This window comes from Artibeus jamaicensis, unplaced genomic scaffold (genome assembly GCF_021234435.1).
Source record: "Artibeus jamaicensis isolate MK-2021 breed Jamaican fruit bat unplaced genomic scaffold, CSHL_Jam_final contig_233, whole genome shotgun sequence".
Lineage (NCBI taxonomy): Eukaryota > Metazoa > Chordata > Mammalia > Chiroptera > Phyllostomidae > Artibeus > Artibeus jamaicensis.
In genome coordinates this window covers 55,259,053-55,274,108 of record NW_026521486.1, presented here as the reverse complement: position 1 = coordinate 55,274,108, position 15,056 = coordinate 55,259,053, and the positions used below count along the sequence as shown (strand labels likewise).

Below are 15,056 nucleotides of genomic sequence, written 5' to 3'. Positions count from 1 at the left end.
GGGTTGAGATGTGCAGAGAGAGGGTCTCTAAAAAGAAAAGTATGTGGGGGGGAGGGGTTAATCCTCCCCAGGATAACAGCATGTAAAGCAGGGCTCTTTCTGATGCAGTTCCTTTATTAGGAAACAGTGTCATTATCGGATTTCTCCCCCCAATATATACAGATTGTGCACAGCCTCCAGCCCCTACTTCCTGTCAGTGGGGCATCCCCAGGAGCTGTGGCTCCTTCTATTGACTTCTCTGGGGGGACGGACACCCCTTAGGAAATGTGGATCCGTGATGGGCAGGATTCCACACTTTAGGCACTGGAATTGAGGAATTGTGTCTCACCGGGCAGGGATCCCAGCAAGACGCTCATGTTGCCCACAGCCATGTTGGGGGCTCCGGAGGGAGGTGGGGTATGTTCAGAGCTGTCCCCTTGACTATGGGAAGGGGGTGGACTCAGCCCCTGGGCCTCATCCAGAATAGCCACAAAGTCCAGCTGAGTGTTGTCAAGATCAAGAGAGTCCAGGGGGTTGCACACCTGTCCTTCAGGAGGAGGGTACAAGGCAGGCCCTCCCCCCAACCTGCCCACCTCAGGGTGGCCACAGCTGGGGTTGGTGCCCCCTGCCTTAAGGGATCCATAGCAAGTGGGCAGTGGGGGCAGAAGTCGGGGCGGTGCTGCCACCCTGTGGGGTGGCTTGTTTCCCCCCACTGGAAAATTTTCATGGCATGGTGAAGGGGTAGGATAGGAACCCGACTTGTGATTGGGCAAGTTAGGTGCGAAGCCAGGTCCGTAGGTGGCCGCTGGGGCCTTGGCAGGGCTTGGGCTAACCTGGGAGCCCCCCAGAAACCTGGGACTCTGGTAGAGAGGTTCCCGGACTGGGGAATCTCCCCGGCCCCCGCCCTCCCACAGCAGCTCCTGCTGGGACTGGACATAATTACACACAAACTGAGCCTTCAGTTGCCCCGTGGGGTGAGCGGGGTGAGCAAAATCCTGGCCAGGCTGGGGTTCCGAAGGAAGATAATCAGGGGGTGGCTGGTTGTAGGGGCCTGGCTGGGGATATTGGGGTGGGGGAGGCTGGGGGTAGTGGGAAAACAGAGGCTGCGGGCGTGGAGGCCCCTCATTGGGGTGGGCGTTGAGGCAGGGTGCCAGTCCTGTGGAGTCGGAGCCCATTGGACACCCCTGCTCTGGCTTGACCTGCACGTGTCCATAATGTTCAAGACGAGGACACTGGCTGTAGGTTCCAGCTGGAGCCTTGGGGCCCGGGTACAGCCCGGAGTGGGCAGGGTACTCGCCCCATGTTTCCGGGGTGGGGTCAGGATAGGAGGCCTGCTGGGGACAGGGGTTGTGGCTGTAGTTGGTGGGTGGACCAGGTCCAAGAGGCAGGGAGCCTGGACCCCTAGCTCTGTAAGGCTCAGCTGCTGCCCCCTCAGGTCCCCCGTAACCCAGAGTGTCAGCAGGTGGGAAGTCCACATAAGGGTTCACACCACTGCCCATCATGGAGGTCCCGATCTCGGGCTCCTCTCCCAGCCCTCTGGTATCCATGGTGACATTCTCACTGATGCTGTGTGGCTGTGATGAGTAGACAGAGGTTGGGAGTTGAGGATCAAAGTTCCGTCCTCCCCCTGCTGTGGTGGGGTGCGTGTGAACACAGCCCAAGCTCTTGAACCGCTGAACTCTGGCTGGGGCTGGGTGGTCAGCAGCCCGGGCTGGGTCACTGGCCCTCCGAGTAACCCCTGCATTGGGGTTGTATCCTGGATACTCAGTTCGGCTTCTCCAGGGAGGTCCAGGAAGACTCCCGATTCGATCCAGGCTGGATGCTGCAGTGGGTGGAGTACCACCTCCCCTGGCTGAAGCATATCTTGCCCGGAGCAGGTAGTGCTGGGCAGGCGTGAGGCCAGGCAGAGAGGATGCCCCGTTCTCTGGCGGGGAGCCAGGGGGGAAAGGGGAGGCCAAGGAGGAGCGGCGGCTGACGGTATAGGCCGAGCTGACGCTGCTAGAGCTGCTGCTGCGGCGGTCAAGAGAAACCGGAGGACCCAGACGGCGGGACCCGGGGGCACCTGCAAGTGATAGGGAGGAAAGGCGGGGTGGTCAGGAAACCCCCCGAATCTAACCCTGCCTCCCCCGTGGAACAGCCTTGTCCTGGAATCCCAGGGGAAGGCTCCTTACTGCTGACCACTCAGTTCTGGCCCCGTCTCCCATTCCCTTTCTGCTCCTATCCCATCAGGGATTCAGGGCCACTGTGAACCGCTGTGCAGGCGGCACACTGCACAGTCCTAGGGGGCAGCGTTCACGTCACACACTTTGTACATCGTAACAATTTTATGATGGATGGAAGGAAAGTGTCTTAAAGAAGCAGGACCTTTTTCTAGTGTACGACGGCGCTGTATTGCACCCCTAAAGGGCGAAGTCCTCCTTCCACCCTCAAGGAAGGTCCGGATCTCAGCCCAGCAACCACCCACCACACTCAGGTCTCACCGGTGGGGGTCAGGCTGGGCAGTTTGAGGCCCCGGGGCCCTACTGGCCGGAGTTGATGTAGCTGGTCCAGCCTGAGGTTCTCAAGGCGGCGAAGAGTGGACAGACCAGTGCCAGCGATGCAAGGCCCCTCGTCCAAGCTGGACAGGTCCTCGGTGCTGCCCCCTGTATTTCCAGTCATTTCCACACCACTGTCAGTATTGGCCGCGCTGCCTGCTGGGGAGTGGTCACTGCTGCAGGACGACTGGGCCCCAGGGCTTGGCTGTGGCTTCTGTGGGGAAAGATGAGGGCTGAGGGTGGCACCCTTTTCCTTTCCTCACAGCTTCCTGAACTTGGCAAGTGGCTAAAAGCCTGTGTCCCGGTGATGACTGCGGGGATCTAGGGAAGGCTTACAGGTGTAGAGGGCTGAGCAGGTGAGGGACAGGGCAACCTTGGGGGGAGACATTGGTGAGAAGAGCTGAGGCTGGCGCACAGGCCAGCTGGGCTCAGTAGGTCCTCTTAGCTCTACGACCTTGGGCAATTTCTCTGTGCCTGAATTTCCTCATCCAAAAATGGGGAAAATAAGTTCCTTTCTCATGAAGTGGTTGTGAGGGATGCATGAAATTGTACATGCGAAGGGCTCAGAACAATACAATGAGTCCTATATAAGAATTTGCTGAACCAATTAAGTGAATACACTAAAGTCCCTAGATGTGGGAGAGCCCAAGGAGCAACCCGGGGACATCTGAAGGAGGACTGGCCACAGGAGAGTGACAGGAGGGGACGGGCGAGTCGGGAAGGTGTCAGCAGGGCAGTCGCGGGCGTGGAGACAGAGGGCTGTCGGCTGTCTCACCATAGCACCTTCGGGCACAGTCAGTCTATTCTCCTCCCTGACGGGGCCTCCATCCCGTTCCCTCTTGGGCTCCACCGTGGAAAGGGAGGGTGCTCGGGGCAGGGGGCCGTCCCCCCGGTGCCGCTTGGTCACGTGGGCGTCAGGACCATGCACTGTCTTGACATGTTTCCGGAGCGAGCTGGGGTCGGTGTAGCGTTTGGTGCAGCCGGGGAGCTTGCACACATACGGCTTCTGTTGAGTGGAAGAGGAAGACAGCAGGCAGAGGCATGAAAGTGGAAGAATGCGGAAGGAACTCGAAAAGTTGGTGGCAACCAGTGAGGACGAGGGGTAAGGGGGGGACACACAGCACCCAAGGAAACAGGAAGAGTGGGGCCCTTGGAGTGAAAAATGAGAGGACTAGGGGACAGTGAGGAAGACTCCCCAGGCCTGGGGAAGATGAGGAGGTGAACCCAGGTCTGTGAGGCCTTGTAACTCCAGGGACCGAAGGGGCCAGGGGTCTTCTTTAAGCAGAATGGGTCTTTTTTAGGTTAGCCCTTTGGCTGGTCAGAGGTAGAGGGTAGAAGGTGGTAAATGGAAATTCTTAGTTTCAAAAAGGCCTTCTCCAGGTGAATTATGTAGGTGGGGAGAACTCACCTCCGTGGAGTGGGTGCTGGGCTAAGGGATTTCTCGTGGAGGGGGTCTCCCCAGCAGGTGGCTTCTCAAGTTGGGGGAGTCTCTTGGGGAAGGCGCTCACCTCGTTGGAGTGGGTGCGGTTCTGGTGCTTGGCTCGGTCGCTGGCGTTGCTGAAGGCCTTGCTGCAGCCCTCGTGCTCGCACATGTACGGCTTCTCACCCGTGTGCGACCGCAGGTGCGTCTTCAGGTTTTCGAGGCGTGAGTAGGACTTCCGGCACCCCTCAAACTGGGGGGTGTAGGGGTCAGAGGATAGCTCTCAGACAGAAGGACATGGAATTAAAGGAACCCTAAGTCTCAAAAGGGACATACATCAGAGAATATAACTCAAGATGGGAGAGTACTGGGACTTCGGGAGGATTCCCATAATTAGAGGACATGGACAGACAAAAGGTGGGGAAGCAGAAGCGCTGGAGGCACTTTGCCTGCAGGGACATGAAGCTGAGGCCAGAGCACCTGCTGGCCAGGCCAGGGCGGGTTTCCGTGCACGGAGATCTGATGAGACTATTTAAGGAGGGAGGGACCTGGGAGCGCCTTCTGCCCTGGCGGTAAGGCCTCTCCCTTCGGCAGTGCAGCGTGGTGGGCCCTGCCTGGGGCGCCCCGTGCTTTCTGGGCTCTCACAACAATGTTTCGATTTTATACCAAAAGCAAGGGAAACATTAGCATGCAGGTCCAAGAAAGTGTTCTAATATATAATATCAATGTTTAACTTCATACCAACACAGTCATAAAATACAAATGTTTAATGTTCGTTTATGGAAGAAGGGGCCTACAAAGGCGGAAGTGCCCAGGGCCCACGAGAGTCCCAACGAGCCCCGCCTTGAGGAGGCCCCAGTTTAGGGAGGACCCTGAGCTTGGGAAGAGGGCGCCTCACCGTGCACTTGTGTGGCTTCTCGCCTGTGTGTCTGCGCATGTGGACCACCAGCATGTACTGGGCTTTGAAGGGCCTCAGCTCCCTGGAGCAGCCCCCCCAGTGGCACACGAACTCCTTCCGCTCCCCATGAATGTGCTCGCTGTTGATGTGCTGAGGGAGAAGACGCGGAGGCCCTGAGCTTCCCTGGCGCCTGGAGACCCAGACCTCCTTCCCTTGACCTCCCCGCCACACCGCATCCTTCTAGGGCTCTACTTCACGGGGGGAGATTGTGGAGGAAGGACATCGAGCCCACACCTTTGTTCTTCCAAGTTGGTACAAAAGAGCCACAGACCTTGAGTTCAAGCCTGCTCAGAAGGGCACGCCTGACCTCAGTATCCTCTGACCTCAGCTCTCAGCCTGATCCCCGTGTCCCACTCAGGATTCCCTCCAGGTTCCAGCCGGCGTTCCTGCTACCCCCTGGGGCTCACATGCACCAACTGTTCCTGGGAGTCGAATTCCTGGCTGCAGCCATCCCAGCGGCAGTCAGTCTCGTACACAGATTCAGGCTCAGGCTTCTCCTCTCTCTCCATGTCTTCCCGCCCATCCAGCATCCCCAGCAGAGGGTCCTAAGGTAGGGGAGGCAATCCTAGGGTCACTTGGATGGCAGCTTTTGTTTTACTTGGGTTCCAGAAGTAAAGCCACCCCTGCCCTTACCTGTGTGCCTGTGGAGTTGGGGCTGGACATGTCGCCTTCCAAGGGCTCCTCTGGGCACTTGCTGACCAGCATGTCCAGCTCAGACTTCAACTTCCCCAAGGAAGAAGTGAGGGTGATGAAGGTGGAAGGGGGCAGAAGGAAGAGAGGGAGCCCAGCCAGGTCTTCCTGCCCCAAGTGCCCCCACCCACGCATCTGGAACCCCTGAGTGTGGCAGAGATTTCCTCTGCAGACTGCACTGCTGAATGGAATGGACTAAAGGCGGTAGCTCATTTGGAAGAGTCTGATTCAACCCCCAAGAGCAAACTCCAGCACCTAGATCCCTTTATTTTCCTGGTACTAAAACTTTTATATCCCCTGTCCTTCACATTCTCCTGTAAAGTCTCTTTCTGCCCCCTTGAGCTGAGAGAAATCAGGTGGTAATATGAAGGCTCTCACCTGGCAAGTTGGGAGGGGTCCCCGGGACTGAGGATGCGGCATCATCCCTCCCTGGGTGAGGTTATGGGGGCCGCAGGGCTGGACCCCGAAGGATGGTGAGGTCCCTTTTTGGTGATTCATCTGGGGTGGGAATCCCAGAGATGGGCTGAGAAGGAGGAGGAGGAGGGGAAGTGGTTACTTAGGACGTCACCTCAGAAAGTCTCAGGAGTTCTGGGGCTATGTCGGGATGCCTGGAAGACAGTATGGGAAGTGACTGAGGCAGTCCTGGGGAGGAACTGAGGACGGCTCCAACACTTTGGAATGATAAGGATTCAAATAGGGTCTGGTACTTTGGAGGGCTCGAGGCTTTGAACAGGGTGTGTTGGGGTCTTTTGGGGCCTCTTAGCCCAAGGCAGTCTGCACCTCATAGTGCTGATAGAGAGGTGACCGTAGGAGCCCCCGGGAGAGGCACAGCGTGAGTTGATGAAGGCCACGAGGGAGCTGGGCGAGGTCCGGATAACTGTCTGCAGGTCCAGGCTGGCGTCTGACAGAGGTGAGATGGACAGTGCCCGCTTCTTGGTCAGTTTGACTGCACTCCGGGAAGGAGGAAAGAGTGGGGCTGGGCAGGAAACAGGGGAGAGAGACATAGTAAAGGCGCCTGTCTTTCCATGCACCCAACCTGTGCATCCTCTCAACCAAAAAAAAAAAAAAAAAAAAAGACACGTGACTCTAGAACACTGCAGGAGAGGAAGGGAGATCTGCAAGTTATCAAGGTGGGTGGGAAATGGGGAAGGTCAGATAACTATTGACCCTACTGATCCCACCTGTGACTGCCTGATCATACTCTGACCCCTCAATCCCACCTCCCAGCATTTCCTTTTTCAAGTTAGAGCTCCTGCCCTCCCACTTTCTCCTTCAGGGCAAGGGACAAGTCCCAGAAAGGTGAAAGGGAAGAGTAGTTGCCCAAAGCCTCACCCTCCGTGCAGCTGTTGGTCTCCCTGGCTGGCCCATAACTGTGGGGGCCAGACATGAGACCGGCCTGGTGGCAGAAGGGCAGACCAGACAGTCCTGGAAAAGAAAGACGGCTGGAATGGGGGACGCACAAAGCTTCACTTTCCAAGCCCACATCAAATGGGGCCGATCCCGTATTCTAAGCCCACATTACATGGGACCTGAAATCTTGTAGATGGAGAACTGGCATGGGATAGGAGATAGAAAAGGGATCCCTGGGGCTGGGTGAGAGATCTTCCAATCCTCAAGACCCAGAGATTGGTATGTGTACTGACCTTCTGTCCCCATGCTGGGGGCCCCCTGACTGGGGAGGGGCCTGAGACAGCAGGGCTCGCCATAGCTACTGACTGGTGGTGGGGTCATCGAGTTGAACATGGTGTCTCAAAGGAGAGTATGGGAACACTGCAGGAGGGGAAGGGAGATCTGCAAGTTATCAAGGTGGGCGGGAAATAGGGAAGGTCAGATAACTAGCTTAGGCACAGAACCCTGGGCAGAGAGCGCTTCCCCTGTGCCCCCAGCCCCACCAGGACATCTACCATAGGCAATCAGGTTGAAAAGAGCATCACTCAGCCAGGGTGAGGATAAGAAGTCCCAAAAAGGCAGGGGCAGTCTTGGTGATTTTTGTGGGAACTTAATGGGAAGTTTGCCTGTGTAGTCTGTGTAGGGAAGAGTGTGGTGGACCAAATGCGCCTATATGAGCTTCGAGTGATTTTTAAAAACATGGAACCCCTATTACTTCTTGCTCTGACCGTGGGCCAGCTTTGAGGGGTGGGATGGGACTCAGGCAGAGTCTCTGACTCCAAACACTGAGCTGGTTCCGCCGGAGTCTCTCCCTTCCCTTCATTTGTTACAGCCCGCCTACAATCTCTCTAGTGTCCAGCAGAGGGAGCCCTCGCCACAGCCCAGACGGCGAGGCCGGCCGGGCCGGGAGGGAGTGCGGCGGAGGGTCTGCCCTTCTCCAAGGCAGAAAACAAGTAGGACGGGACACGGTTTCCGAGGGGAACCTCCCTGTGCGCTGCGTACAAAGGATGGAAGCTGGTATTATTCTGGGGTGGTCTGAGTCTGGGCGCCCACCTAACTCTTATGGTCTGTTTCGGGGGGACGGGAAAGGGACTGTGAAGGAAGGCTTCAGGAGATTAAAAACAAACAAACAAACAACAAAACAACAAAGTCATCATCCATTAGGAGCAGTGAGAGAGCAAAGAGTGACGCCGAACGCGTTCCTCCCCAAACCTCGGTTTCCGCTCCACCTCGGGTTTTCCGGTCTCCCGGGACCGAGGGCGGGGCGGGGCGGGGCGGGGCGGGGCGGGGAAGGCCCGGGAGCGGCCGGCCGCGCGGTGGGTGATCCCGGGATGCGGGGATTCGGGGCGAGGGCGGGGTGCGATGGGGAGCGGACTCCCCGCGACCCGCCCGAGCCCCGCAGCCCAGGGCGCCCCCTTCCTGGGGAGGTGCGGATCCCGCGTCCGAGACCTCCCAACTGGACCCCGGCACTTTGGGGGGGCACAGCTGGCTGGCAGCTGGGTCGGGGGACACTCCTCCCGCCTCCTTCTATGACTCACCCAGGGGAAGGAGGCGGGGGTCGCGAACGACCCCAAAACACTAGAGACTCCCCAGAACGTGCCCATTCAGTCATCTTTTCGACCCGCTGCCCAGCCACAGAGGAGCCGCGATGGCAGCGGGGCGACATCCCTCCTCGCCCACGCGTGCCACAGCCCACCCACAACTCCGCTTTACACTAACGAAGGGAAAATTCTGCCAACGTTTCCAGCTCCAGTTACGTTTTCCTGGGGTGTGGATGTGTGCACAGGATGGGACAGGGGGCCAGCCCCGGGGCTCTGCGGCTGCAGCCCTTGATCACCTTCTGCGTCTCCCCGTTTCCCGGAGCCCCTCCCGCACCCCGCTCCCCAGCGCCCAGCAGCCGGCCCCGCCCCCTCCTCCGCGTCCCGCCTTCTCCGCCCCCGCGCCTCCTCGGCCCACCCAAGTCGCCGCCGCAGGCTCTGGCTGCAGACGGCTCCGCTTTCCCCGCCCGCCCCGGAGCCCAGTGGAGCGAGCCGCGGTGAAGGGGGGGCAGTGCCGAGAGGCGGGACACATTCTTCCCTTTCCCCTCAGTGTATCCAGAAAGCTGGCAGCGGCGCCCGGGGGTGGGGCACTGTCGCAGGGTGGGGGGTCCTAGTGTCGGGGTGGAAAAGAAAGAAGAATCCAGAGACTGTAGAGAGAGAACGGGACCAGATAAATAAAATAAGGTGTGTGTGGAGAGGAGAGCCTTCAGGACACATGAGGTTCCTGGGTATCCCGGCTGGCTTCCCAAGGGTTAACCCCAACAGACCCCCGGGAACCCCCTCAGTGACGTAAAGGGCGGGGTCTGTGCCGCCAGGCGGGGATGCCGGTGAGATAGTGGGGGAGGGGGTCTGGACCCCGCCCCCCTAGGGAAAACCACCCCAACTCCGGCCCTCACAACTCCCCGGAGAAATCACCCCGCCTTCTCCCTCTACCGGGCCGCGAAGACCTACGCTACGAAGACCCCAGTTCTCCAGCCCCCTAAAATCTTCATTTCTGAGTCTCTATGGGATCCCCTTTCCCTAATCCTGTCCCCAAAGCTAGCTGTCGAAGGCGGATTGTTTCGGGGTCACGGGGCTTGAAAGAGGCTTCAGAGCGGGGAGAAAGGGCAGGCAGGGTGGTCCGAGTCAGAGGAGGGGCCTCGGTCCCCAGCTCCCGTTTGGGAGGGGGACCAACACGGATGCACCGGCAGGCAGTGGCCAGTGGTCCCGCCCAGTCCCAGTAGGGGTTTCCCTGCTGCTGGCCCCAGCTGTCCTGGTGGTCCTGAGGTCAGAGGGTCAAGACAAGGGCTTGTGGGCTCCTCCTGAGCATCCTGTCCACAAGCCTTGGGACTCAGGTGTCCATAGTCCTTGAGAAGTCTTTCTAGGGCCTAAACTAGACACTGGTCCCTCCAGCCCTCTTCCTTGTCTGGAAAACACACCTTTTCCTAAAACACATGCACCAGCAAGCACATCTGTCACAAGACAGGTCAGGGGTTCTGGCCCAGCCACCCCCTGTGGTTTTGTCACCTCACGCACACCCATCCCCACCCGACCTGGCGTTCTGTCTTTAGCTGTTCCCTCCTTTCAGAAACACTGACGTCCTCCTGCCGGCGCTCAGAGACACACCTGGAGTTCCCTCTCTACACGCAGACCTCCAGCTAGCCGTCCCTCCAGCCTCTTCATCCCAACCTCATGAAAGTGAGATGTTTCTAATGTATGGGAGAGGTAGAGACAGACAAAGAGATCCACGGTTGCCTCAGACAGACAGACATACAGACTGTCAGAAGAAAAAAAAAGATATAAAGGGAGATACAAATGGAAAAATTCTCCAAACTTTCTAATATCTCACCCCAGCCTCTCCTACCCCAATTTTGCCTTGTGCCCCAGTTCTCCCTCTAAGCTGGGTAGAGTCCCTCGCCAGCAGAGCATCTCTTCAGACCCCCTCCCCCACCTCTCCCAGGTGGTCCCCCGCCTTCCCCCCCTTCTCACCTCCGTCTGGGCGCTGGGCTCGGGATGCGCGGTCCAGGGCTGGATCTGGGCTGGGGGGTGTGCGGTGGCGAGGGGGGTGCGGACTGGGCCAAGGCAGCGCAGCCTCAGTGCCACCCCCACCCCCCTAACCTGGCCCCCAGCCCTCCCGCCGGCCCAGCCCGCTGGGCTGCGAGCCGGGACCACCCGCGAGAAGCGCAAACTTTTTTTTCCCTAATGCAAAAACTTTTTCTTGCTCAAGCCTCTGGCGCGCCGCCGCTCTTCCCGCTCGCCCTTCAACTCCCTCCTATTTCCCTCCCTCTTGCCGTTCAGTAGGGTGAGGCGGGGTAGCTGGAAGCAAGAGAGGGGGTGCCGGGCTTATTGCACCCCCAGGACCCCCAGGATCCTCCCCCTCCCTAGAGGGACCCTATGCGGCCTACCCCCCCCCACACGCTGCTGGTGGTGGGCAGTAAATCCCGGCATGGATTATTGGATAGGCTGCCCAGGAAGAGGCCTTCAACCAGACCCAGAAAACAGATTGAGAAATATATTGCGGGACGAGAAGGGGACAACGAAAACATTCATCCCAGAAAGATAATGTTGGAGGTAGGGTCGTCGACTTTGGTGCTAACTGAGCATTCCGCCACCCTGCAGTTTATCAGCTGGCCTCACCCTTTGGGTTTTAACTTGAAGGGTTGGGACGGCGGAGTTGGGGTTTCATGGAAACAGAATTGTGACAGCCTTGGGTTGGGGGTCCTGGGAGGGAGGTGAAGGGTCTATGGAGCATAAGAGGAACAGAGGCTGAGGCCCTGGGTGTAGAGTGCGTGTTCGTTTCGTTACTAAGGAACCCTGGCACTTAAGTACTGTCCCGGAGGAACCCGTGTTCTCTCTGGCCTGGAAGCTCTGGAGCCTGCGGCCACCTCCGCACCTCTGCGCCGCCCGCTCTCCTTCTGCTCCTCAAGGCTGTCTGCTCCCTCTGCTGGCCCCTTTGGCACATGACACCCCCTTGCAGTCGAGGCAGAGGAAACTGAGGAAACTGAAGGAGTAGGCTTCCCAGGTGCCACCCACCAAAGCCCGGTTAGGAGTCCAGGAGGGAGCGGGTTGTATGAGCCCAAAGACACGGAGGGGCACACTGGCAGAGGCCGCTAGTGCAGAGCGGTAGTGTCTGACAGGGGGGTGCGGTTTCTTTGGATTCGTGTTGCTATGGTGACCAGATACCCGGGAAGGGTCAGCTATTTTATTCCCTCTGACCTTCCTTTAGGAGAAAGCATAGTGGGGGAAAGGGGTCCCTTCTTTCTTGTTACCCCTTCGTCGGACCTCCCACATCCTAACTCTGCTTCCAAGAACCACCACCTCCTTGGGTCTGGAGGGTTAATAGGTTAACTGTTCAGTAGAAGAAAAGGTGAAACTAGGAAGAGGTCTGAGAACAGACGCATATAGACAGCAGCTGTGCTGAACATATAACGAGCCCCGTTTGAGCCTCCTCCCCCACGTGACTTTGACCCAGACACAAGTCGTACCCAGAGCTCTGGTCGAGCAAGACCAGAGGTCACTGGAGAAGAAGGGACCCTGCACATGCTCCTGTCCCAGCCAGGTGCCCTGTCTTCCCCCCAGTGCTGGTTTAGAGCACAGTGCTTTCTCCCCACACTGCTTTCTCTAGGTCGGCAATTCTCAAATGTTTGGTTTCAAGACCACTTTACACCCTTTAAAATTATTGAGCTTTAAAAAAAATTCTCATCCGAGGATATATTTTTATTGATTTGAGAGAGAGAGAGAGAGAGAGAGAGAGAGAAACATTGATTGGTCACCTCCTGTAGGTGCCCCAACTGAGGATGGACCCCTCACCCTAGGTTTGATCTCCTGACTGGAGATCAAACCTGAAGCCCTTTGGTGTATGGGATGACGCTCCAACCAACGGAGTACCCGATCGGGGCAATTACTGAGTCTTTGTTTATGTGGTTTATGTCTATTTACCATATTAGGAATTAAAACCGAAAAAAACTTTGTAACACAAGAATACACAGGCACACATCCCATTAACAATGAAGTCAGAAAGATGATGTAATCACATGTCACACAGCCTCTGGAAAACTGCACTGTACGCTTTTGAGATGGTGAAAATAAAAAGACAAACAACCTCCTAGCGTTATTATGAAATTAATTTTGACCCTGTGGACACCCCTGAAAGGGTCTGGAGAAATTCCCAGAGGCCCCCAGACCATACCTTGGGAACCACTGTTCTGGACCATCATCACCCCAGCCCTTTTTCATAACTCACACTTGTTGATTTCTCCCCATTTTTATTGGGACGTTATAAATGTTTTTCTCTCCTGTGGTCCTGACCCCCCATCGGGAAAAACCAAGGGACTTCTCAGGCCCAGCACTCCTCTCTCCTGACCCCCATTTCTGGGGCTCTGCCAACATCCTTCCTCAGCCCCTTGCCTCACTCCTTCTCGGCCCCCCCCTTGAAGCACTTCAACAGTCCGACCCTCGGCCAGCCTGATTCCCCTGCCCCCAAGCCTACTGGACCCCAGTCTGCTTCTTCCTTCTCTCACTTGAGGCTCTCTCTTCTTGGGAGAGACTGAGTCATTTTTCTCTGCCTGCTCCTTCCCTCCCTCCCTCCCTCCCTCCCTTGCCTCTGCCATTTTTTTTTCATAGGGCTTAGGGTAGGAAATCATGCTTTCTGGGTAGATTCCTTCAGAGGACACACGTTTCCCATCTTCCCACACATCAGGCAGCCTGGAATAGGCCAGAGTCTGGACAATCAAGTGTCCATTCGGGTCTCATGGGGGTCAGCCTAGTCATATCTCCATGTGGCCCATTGGATGAGGGTGCAGCAGATCAGGAATCTGATGCCTCTAGCCACAGATGCCCTTTGCCTAGGAATCCCAAACTTGATTTCTTTACTTCAAACCCTCAGGCCCTCTTGCTAGCTACAGCCACAGGCCTCCACCACCATATCCGGCACATCTGTTTTGACCACATTGCCATCACGGTTCAGGTAGAGGAGAGAGAGAGGTCTTCGGGCAGTAGGGACACAGCAGGAGGTACCCAAGGACCAAGGGTTGTTAGCCTTGAGGAGGCTGAAGACAGCAGAATGGAAGGAAGCAGCAATGCCCGGACTGCCAGCCAGGTGGGAGGGGCACTGCCCACTGCAGTAATTCAGCTGGTACCCCTCAGGTTGCAGGATCCAGTCCCGCCATCCCAGTTCCTGAAAGTCTACATAATGGTCTCGCCTACAGCATAAGGGTGTCTCAGGCTCGCAGGTGGGGGTCCTCCTCCTGGCCCTCCCTGCTCCCAGCTCACTGGGCCGAATCTTAAGCTCCAGGAAGGGCCGCTGGTTTCCCTCTGTGTCCAGGAGCCGTTGAGGTAGTCCGGCAGCTGTGCTGTTGCCTTCCAGGGGTCTGCAGTCCAGTTGAAGTCTCAGGACAGGAGACTCCTCACCTCTCAAGCCACTAGAGGGCAGAATTAGGGCATGCCAGCCGGGGGTTGTAATTTGGTGTTCAGCCAGGAAGGCGGGGGACCCTCTGCGCCTCCTCCTTAGGCTCCATCGGAAGATCCTCAAGTACAGAGTGCCCGGAAGGGTGGGGAGCACGTGCAACCACAGGCGAGCGTGGTACAGACGGTGGGACCGAGGAGTGGACACGTGGAAGGTGAGCGTGGAGCTGCAGGCTGAAGTGGAGGAGTCTGCCAGAAAGGTGGAGAAAGGACTGAGGGACGGAGCAGACGTGGAGCTCTCCTCTGAGGCTCCTCCAAGCCCTGCCCATTGCCCTCCCCAGCTCCCACCTGTAGAAGACACGGGGACCGCCTCGCATCCTCTGCAGTCCGTCCCTGCCCCAACTTCTCCTCCTCCGCCCACACCTGGCTCTCTCTGCCTTTCCCATCGGTCTCCCTCTCTGCCTCCCTTTCCTTCCGCTTTCTGCCCGTCTCCTCCTCACCCACCTGTGGCGGTGGCAAAGCCGATGACTTCCTCCCCACTCGTGGGAGCCGCGCTCCCCTGCTGCAGTCTCCGGAGAGCTCTGGTCAGTGCCGCCTGGGGCGGTGGGTTAGCTATCCTGGGACGACTGGTCAGCTGCAGCCCCTCCAGGATTTGCTGCTTGGCTAACTCCAGGACCAGAGCCCGTTCTGCTTGGGGTGCCAGTGTGGGGACCCCACAGGAGGGACACACAGACCTTGCCCCCTGTGCCATTAGTGCCCGAAGCACCACCCCCCACAGTAGCACCAGCTGGAGATGAACACCAGGGACCCTCATGATCCTGGTGAATGGCCCCAGGTCAGGACCGGAGCCTCGGTGGGCAGTTGCTTCTTCTTATATTGAGTCTGCTTTTGTGGAGAGGCGGATGAGGGCAAAGCAGCAGCAGACACTAGTGCCACACCTACCCTTAGCCCAGGGTCAAGCCACCTGTCTTCTATTGCCCAGGGGAAAGTGGACGGTCCGATGGGTAGTTGAGTTTAGCACAGTCTGCCAGTTTGACCCTCACCGCTCAAGTCTAGTTACTGACTGGAGCCTCTTTAGAGCCTGAAGCCTGGGGCTCCCTCATCTCCTGGTCAGCCGGCAGACTTACCCTCTGAGCCCCAGATTGGCCAGCTCTGCTGCCTATCAA

The 15,056-nt window shown here is 57.7% G+C and overlaps 2 protein-coding genes across 2 annotated transcripts; both read right to left on the bottom strand.

The window, feature by feature from the left end:
• Nucleotides 1-135: 135 nt before the first annotated feature.
• On the bottom strand, nucleotides 136-10,557 carry GLI1 (GLI family zinc finger 1). The gene is made up of 12 exons (XM_037127066.2): nucleotides 10,477-10,557; nucleotides 7,225-7,351; nucleotides 6,914-7,006; nucleotides 6,362-6,557; nucleotides 5,960-6,104; nucleotides 5,525-5,614; nucleotides 5,299-5,436; nucleotides 4,832-4,981; nucleotides 4,022-4,186; nucleotides 3,289-3,519; nucleotides 2,460-2,727; nucleotides 136-2,041 (listed from the first exon to the last, which is right to left on the bottom strand). The coding sequence occupies exons 2-12, from the start codon at nucleotides 7,322-7,324 to the stop codon at nucleotides 297-299; spliced, it is 3,321 nt and encodes a 1,106-aa protein (XP_036982961.2). The 5' UTR covers nucleotides 7,325-7,351; nucleotides 10,477-10,557; the 3' UTR covers nucleotides 136-296.
• A 2,537-nt stretch (nucleotides 10,558-13,094) lies between these two features.
• INHBE (inhibin subunit beta E) lies at nucleotides 13,095-15,011 on the bottom strand. Its single transcript, XM_037127111.2, has 2 exons — nucleotides 14,395-15,011; nucleotides 13,095-14,139 (listed from the first exon to the last, which is right to left on the bottom strand). Exons 1-2 carry the CDS (start codon nucleotides 14,702-14,704, stop codon nucleotides 13,382-13,384), a joined length of 1,068 nt encoding a protein of 355 aa, XP_036983006.2. The 5' UTR covers nucleotides 14,705-15,011; the 3' UTR covers nucleotides 13,095-13,381.
• Nucleotides 15,012-15,056: the final 45 nt, after the last annotated feature.

Bases quoted from the DNA above. Each gene is read 5' to 3' on its own strand.
- GLI1 (XM_037127066.2), bottom strand. From the start codon at position 7,324: ATGTTCAACTCGATGACCCCACCACCAGTCAGTAGCTATGGCGAGCCC. The intron at 7,007-7,224 runs GTCAGTACACAT...TTTCTTTTCCAG, and splicing joins CCCCAGCATGGGGACAGAAG to GACTGTCTGGTCTGCCCTTC. The intron at 4,982-5,298 runs GTGAGCCCCAGG...CTTCTCCCTCAG, and splicing joins CCCAGGAACAGTTGGTGCAT to CACATCAACAGCGAGCACAT.
- INHBE (XM_037127111.2), bottom strand. From the start codon at position 14,704: ATGAGGGTCCCTGGTGTTCATCTCCAGCTGGTGCTACTGTGGGGGGTG. The intron at 14,140-14,394 runs GTGGGTGAGGAG...CCTTTCTGGCAG, and splicing joins CGGCTTTGCCACCGCCACAG to ACTCCTCCACTTCAGCCTGC.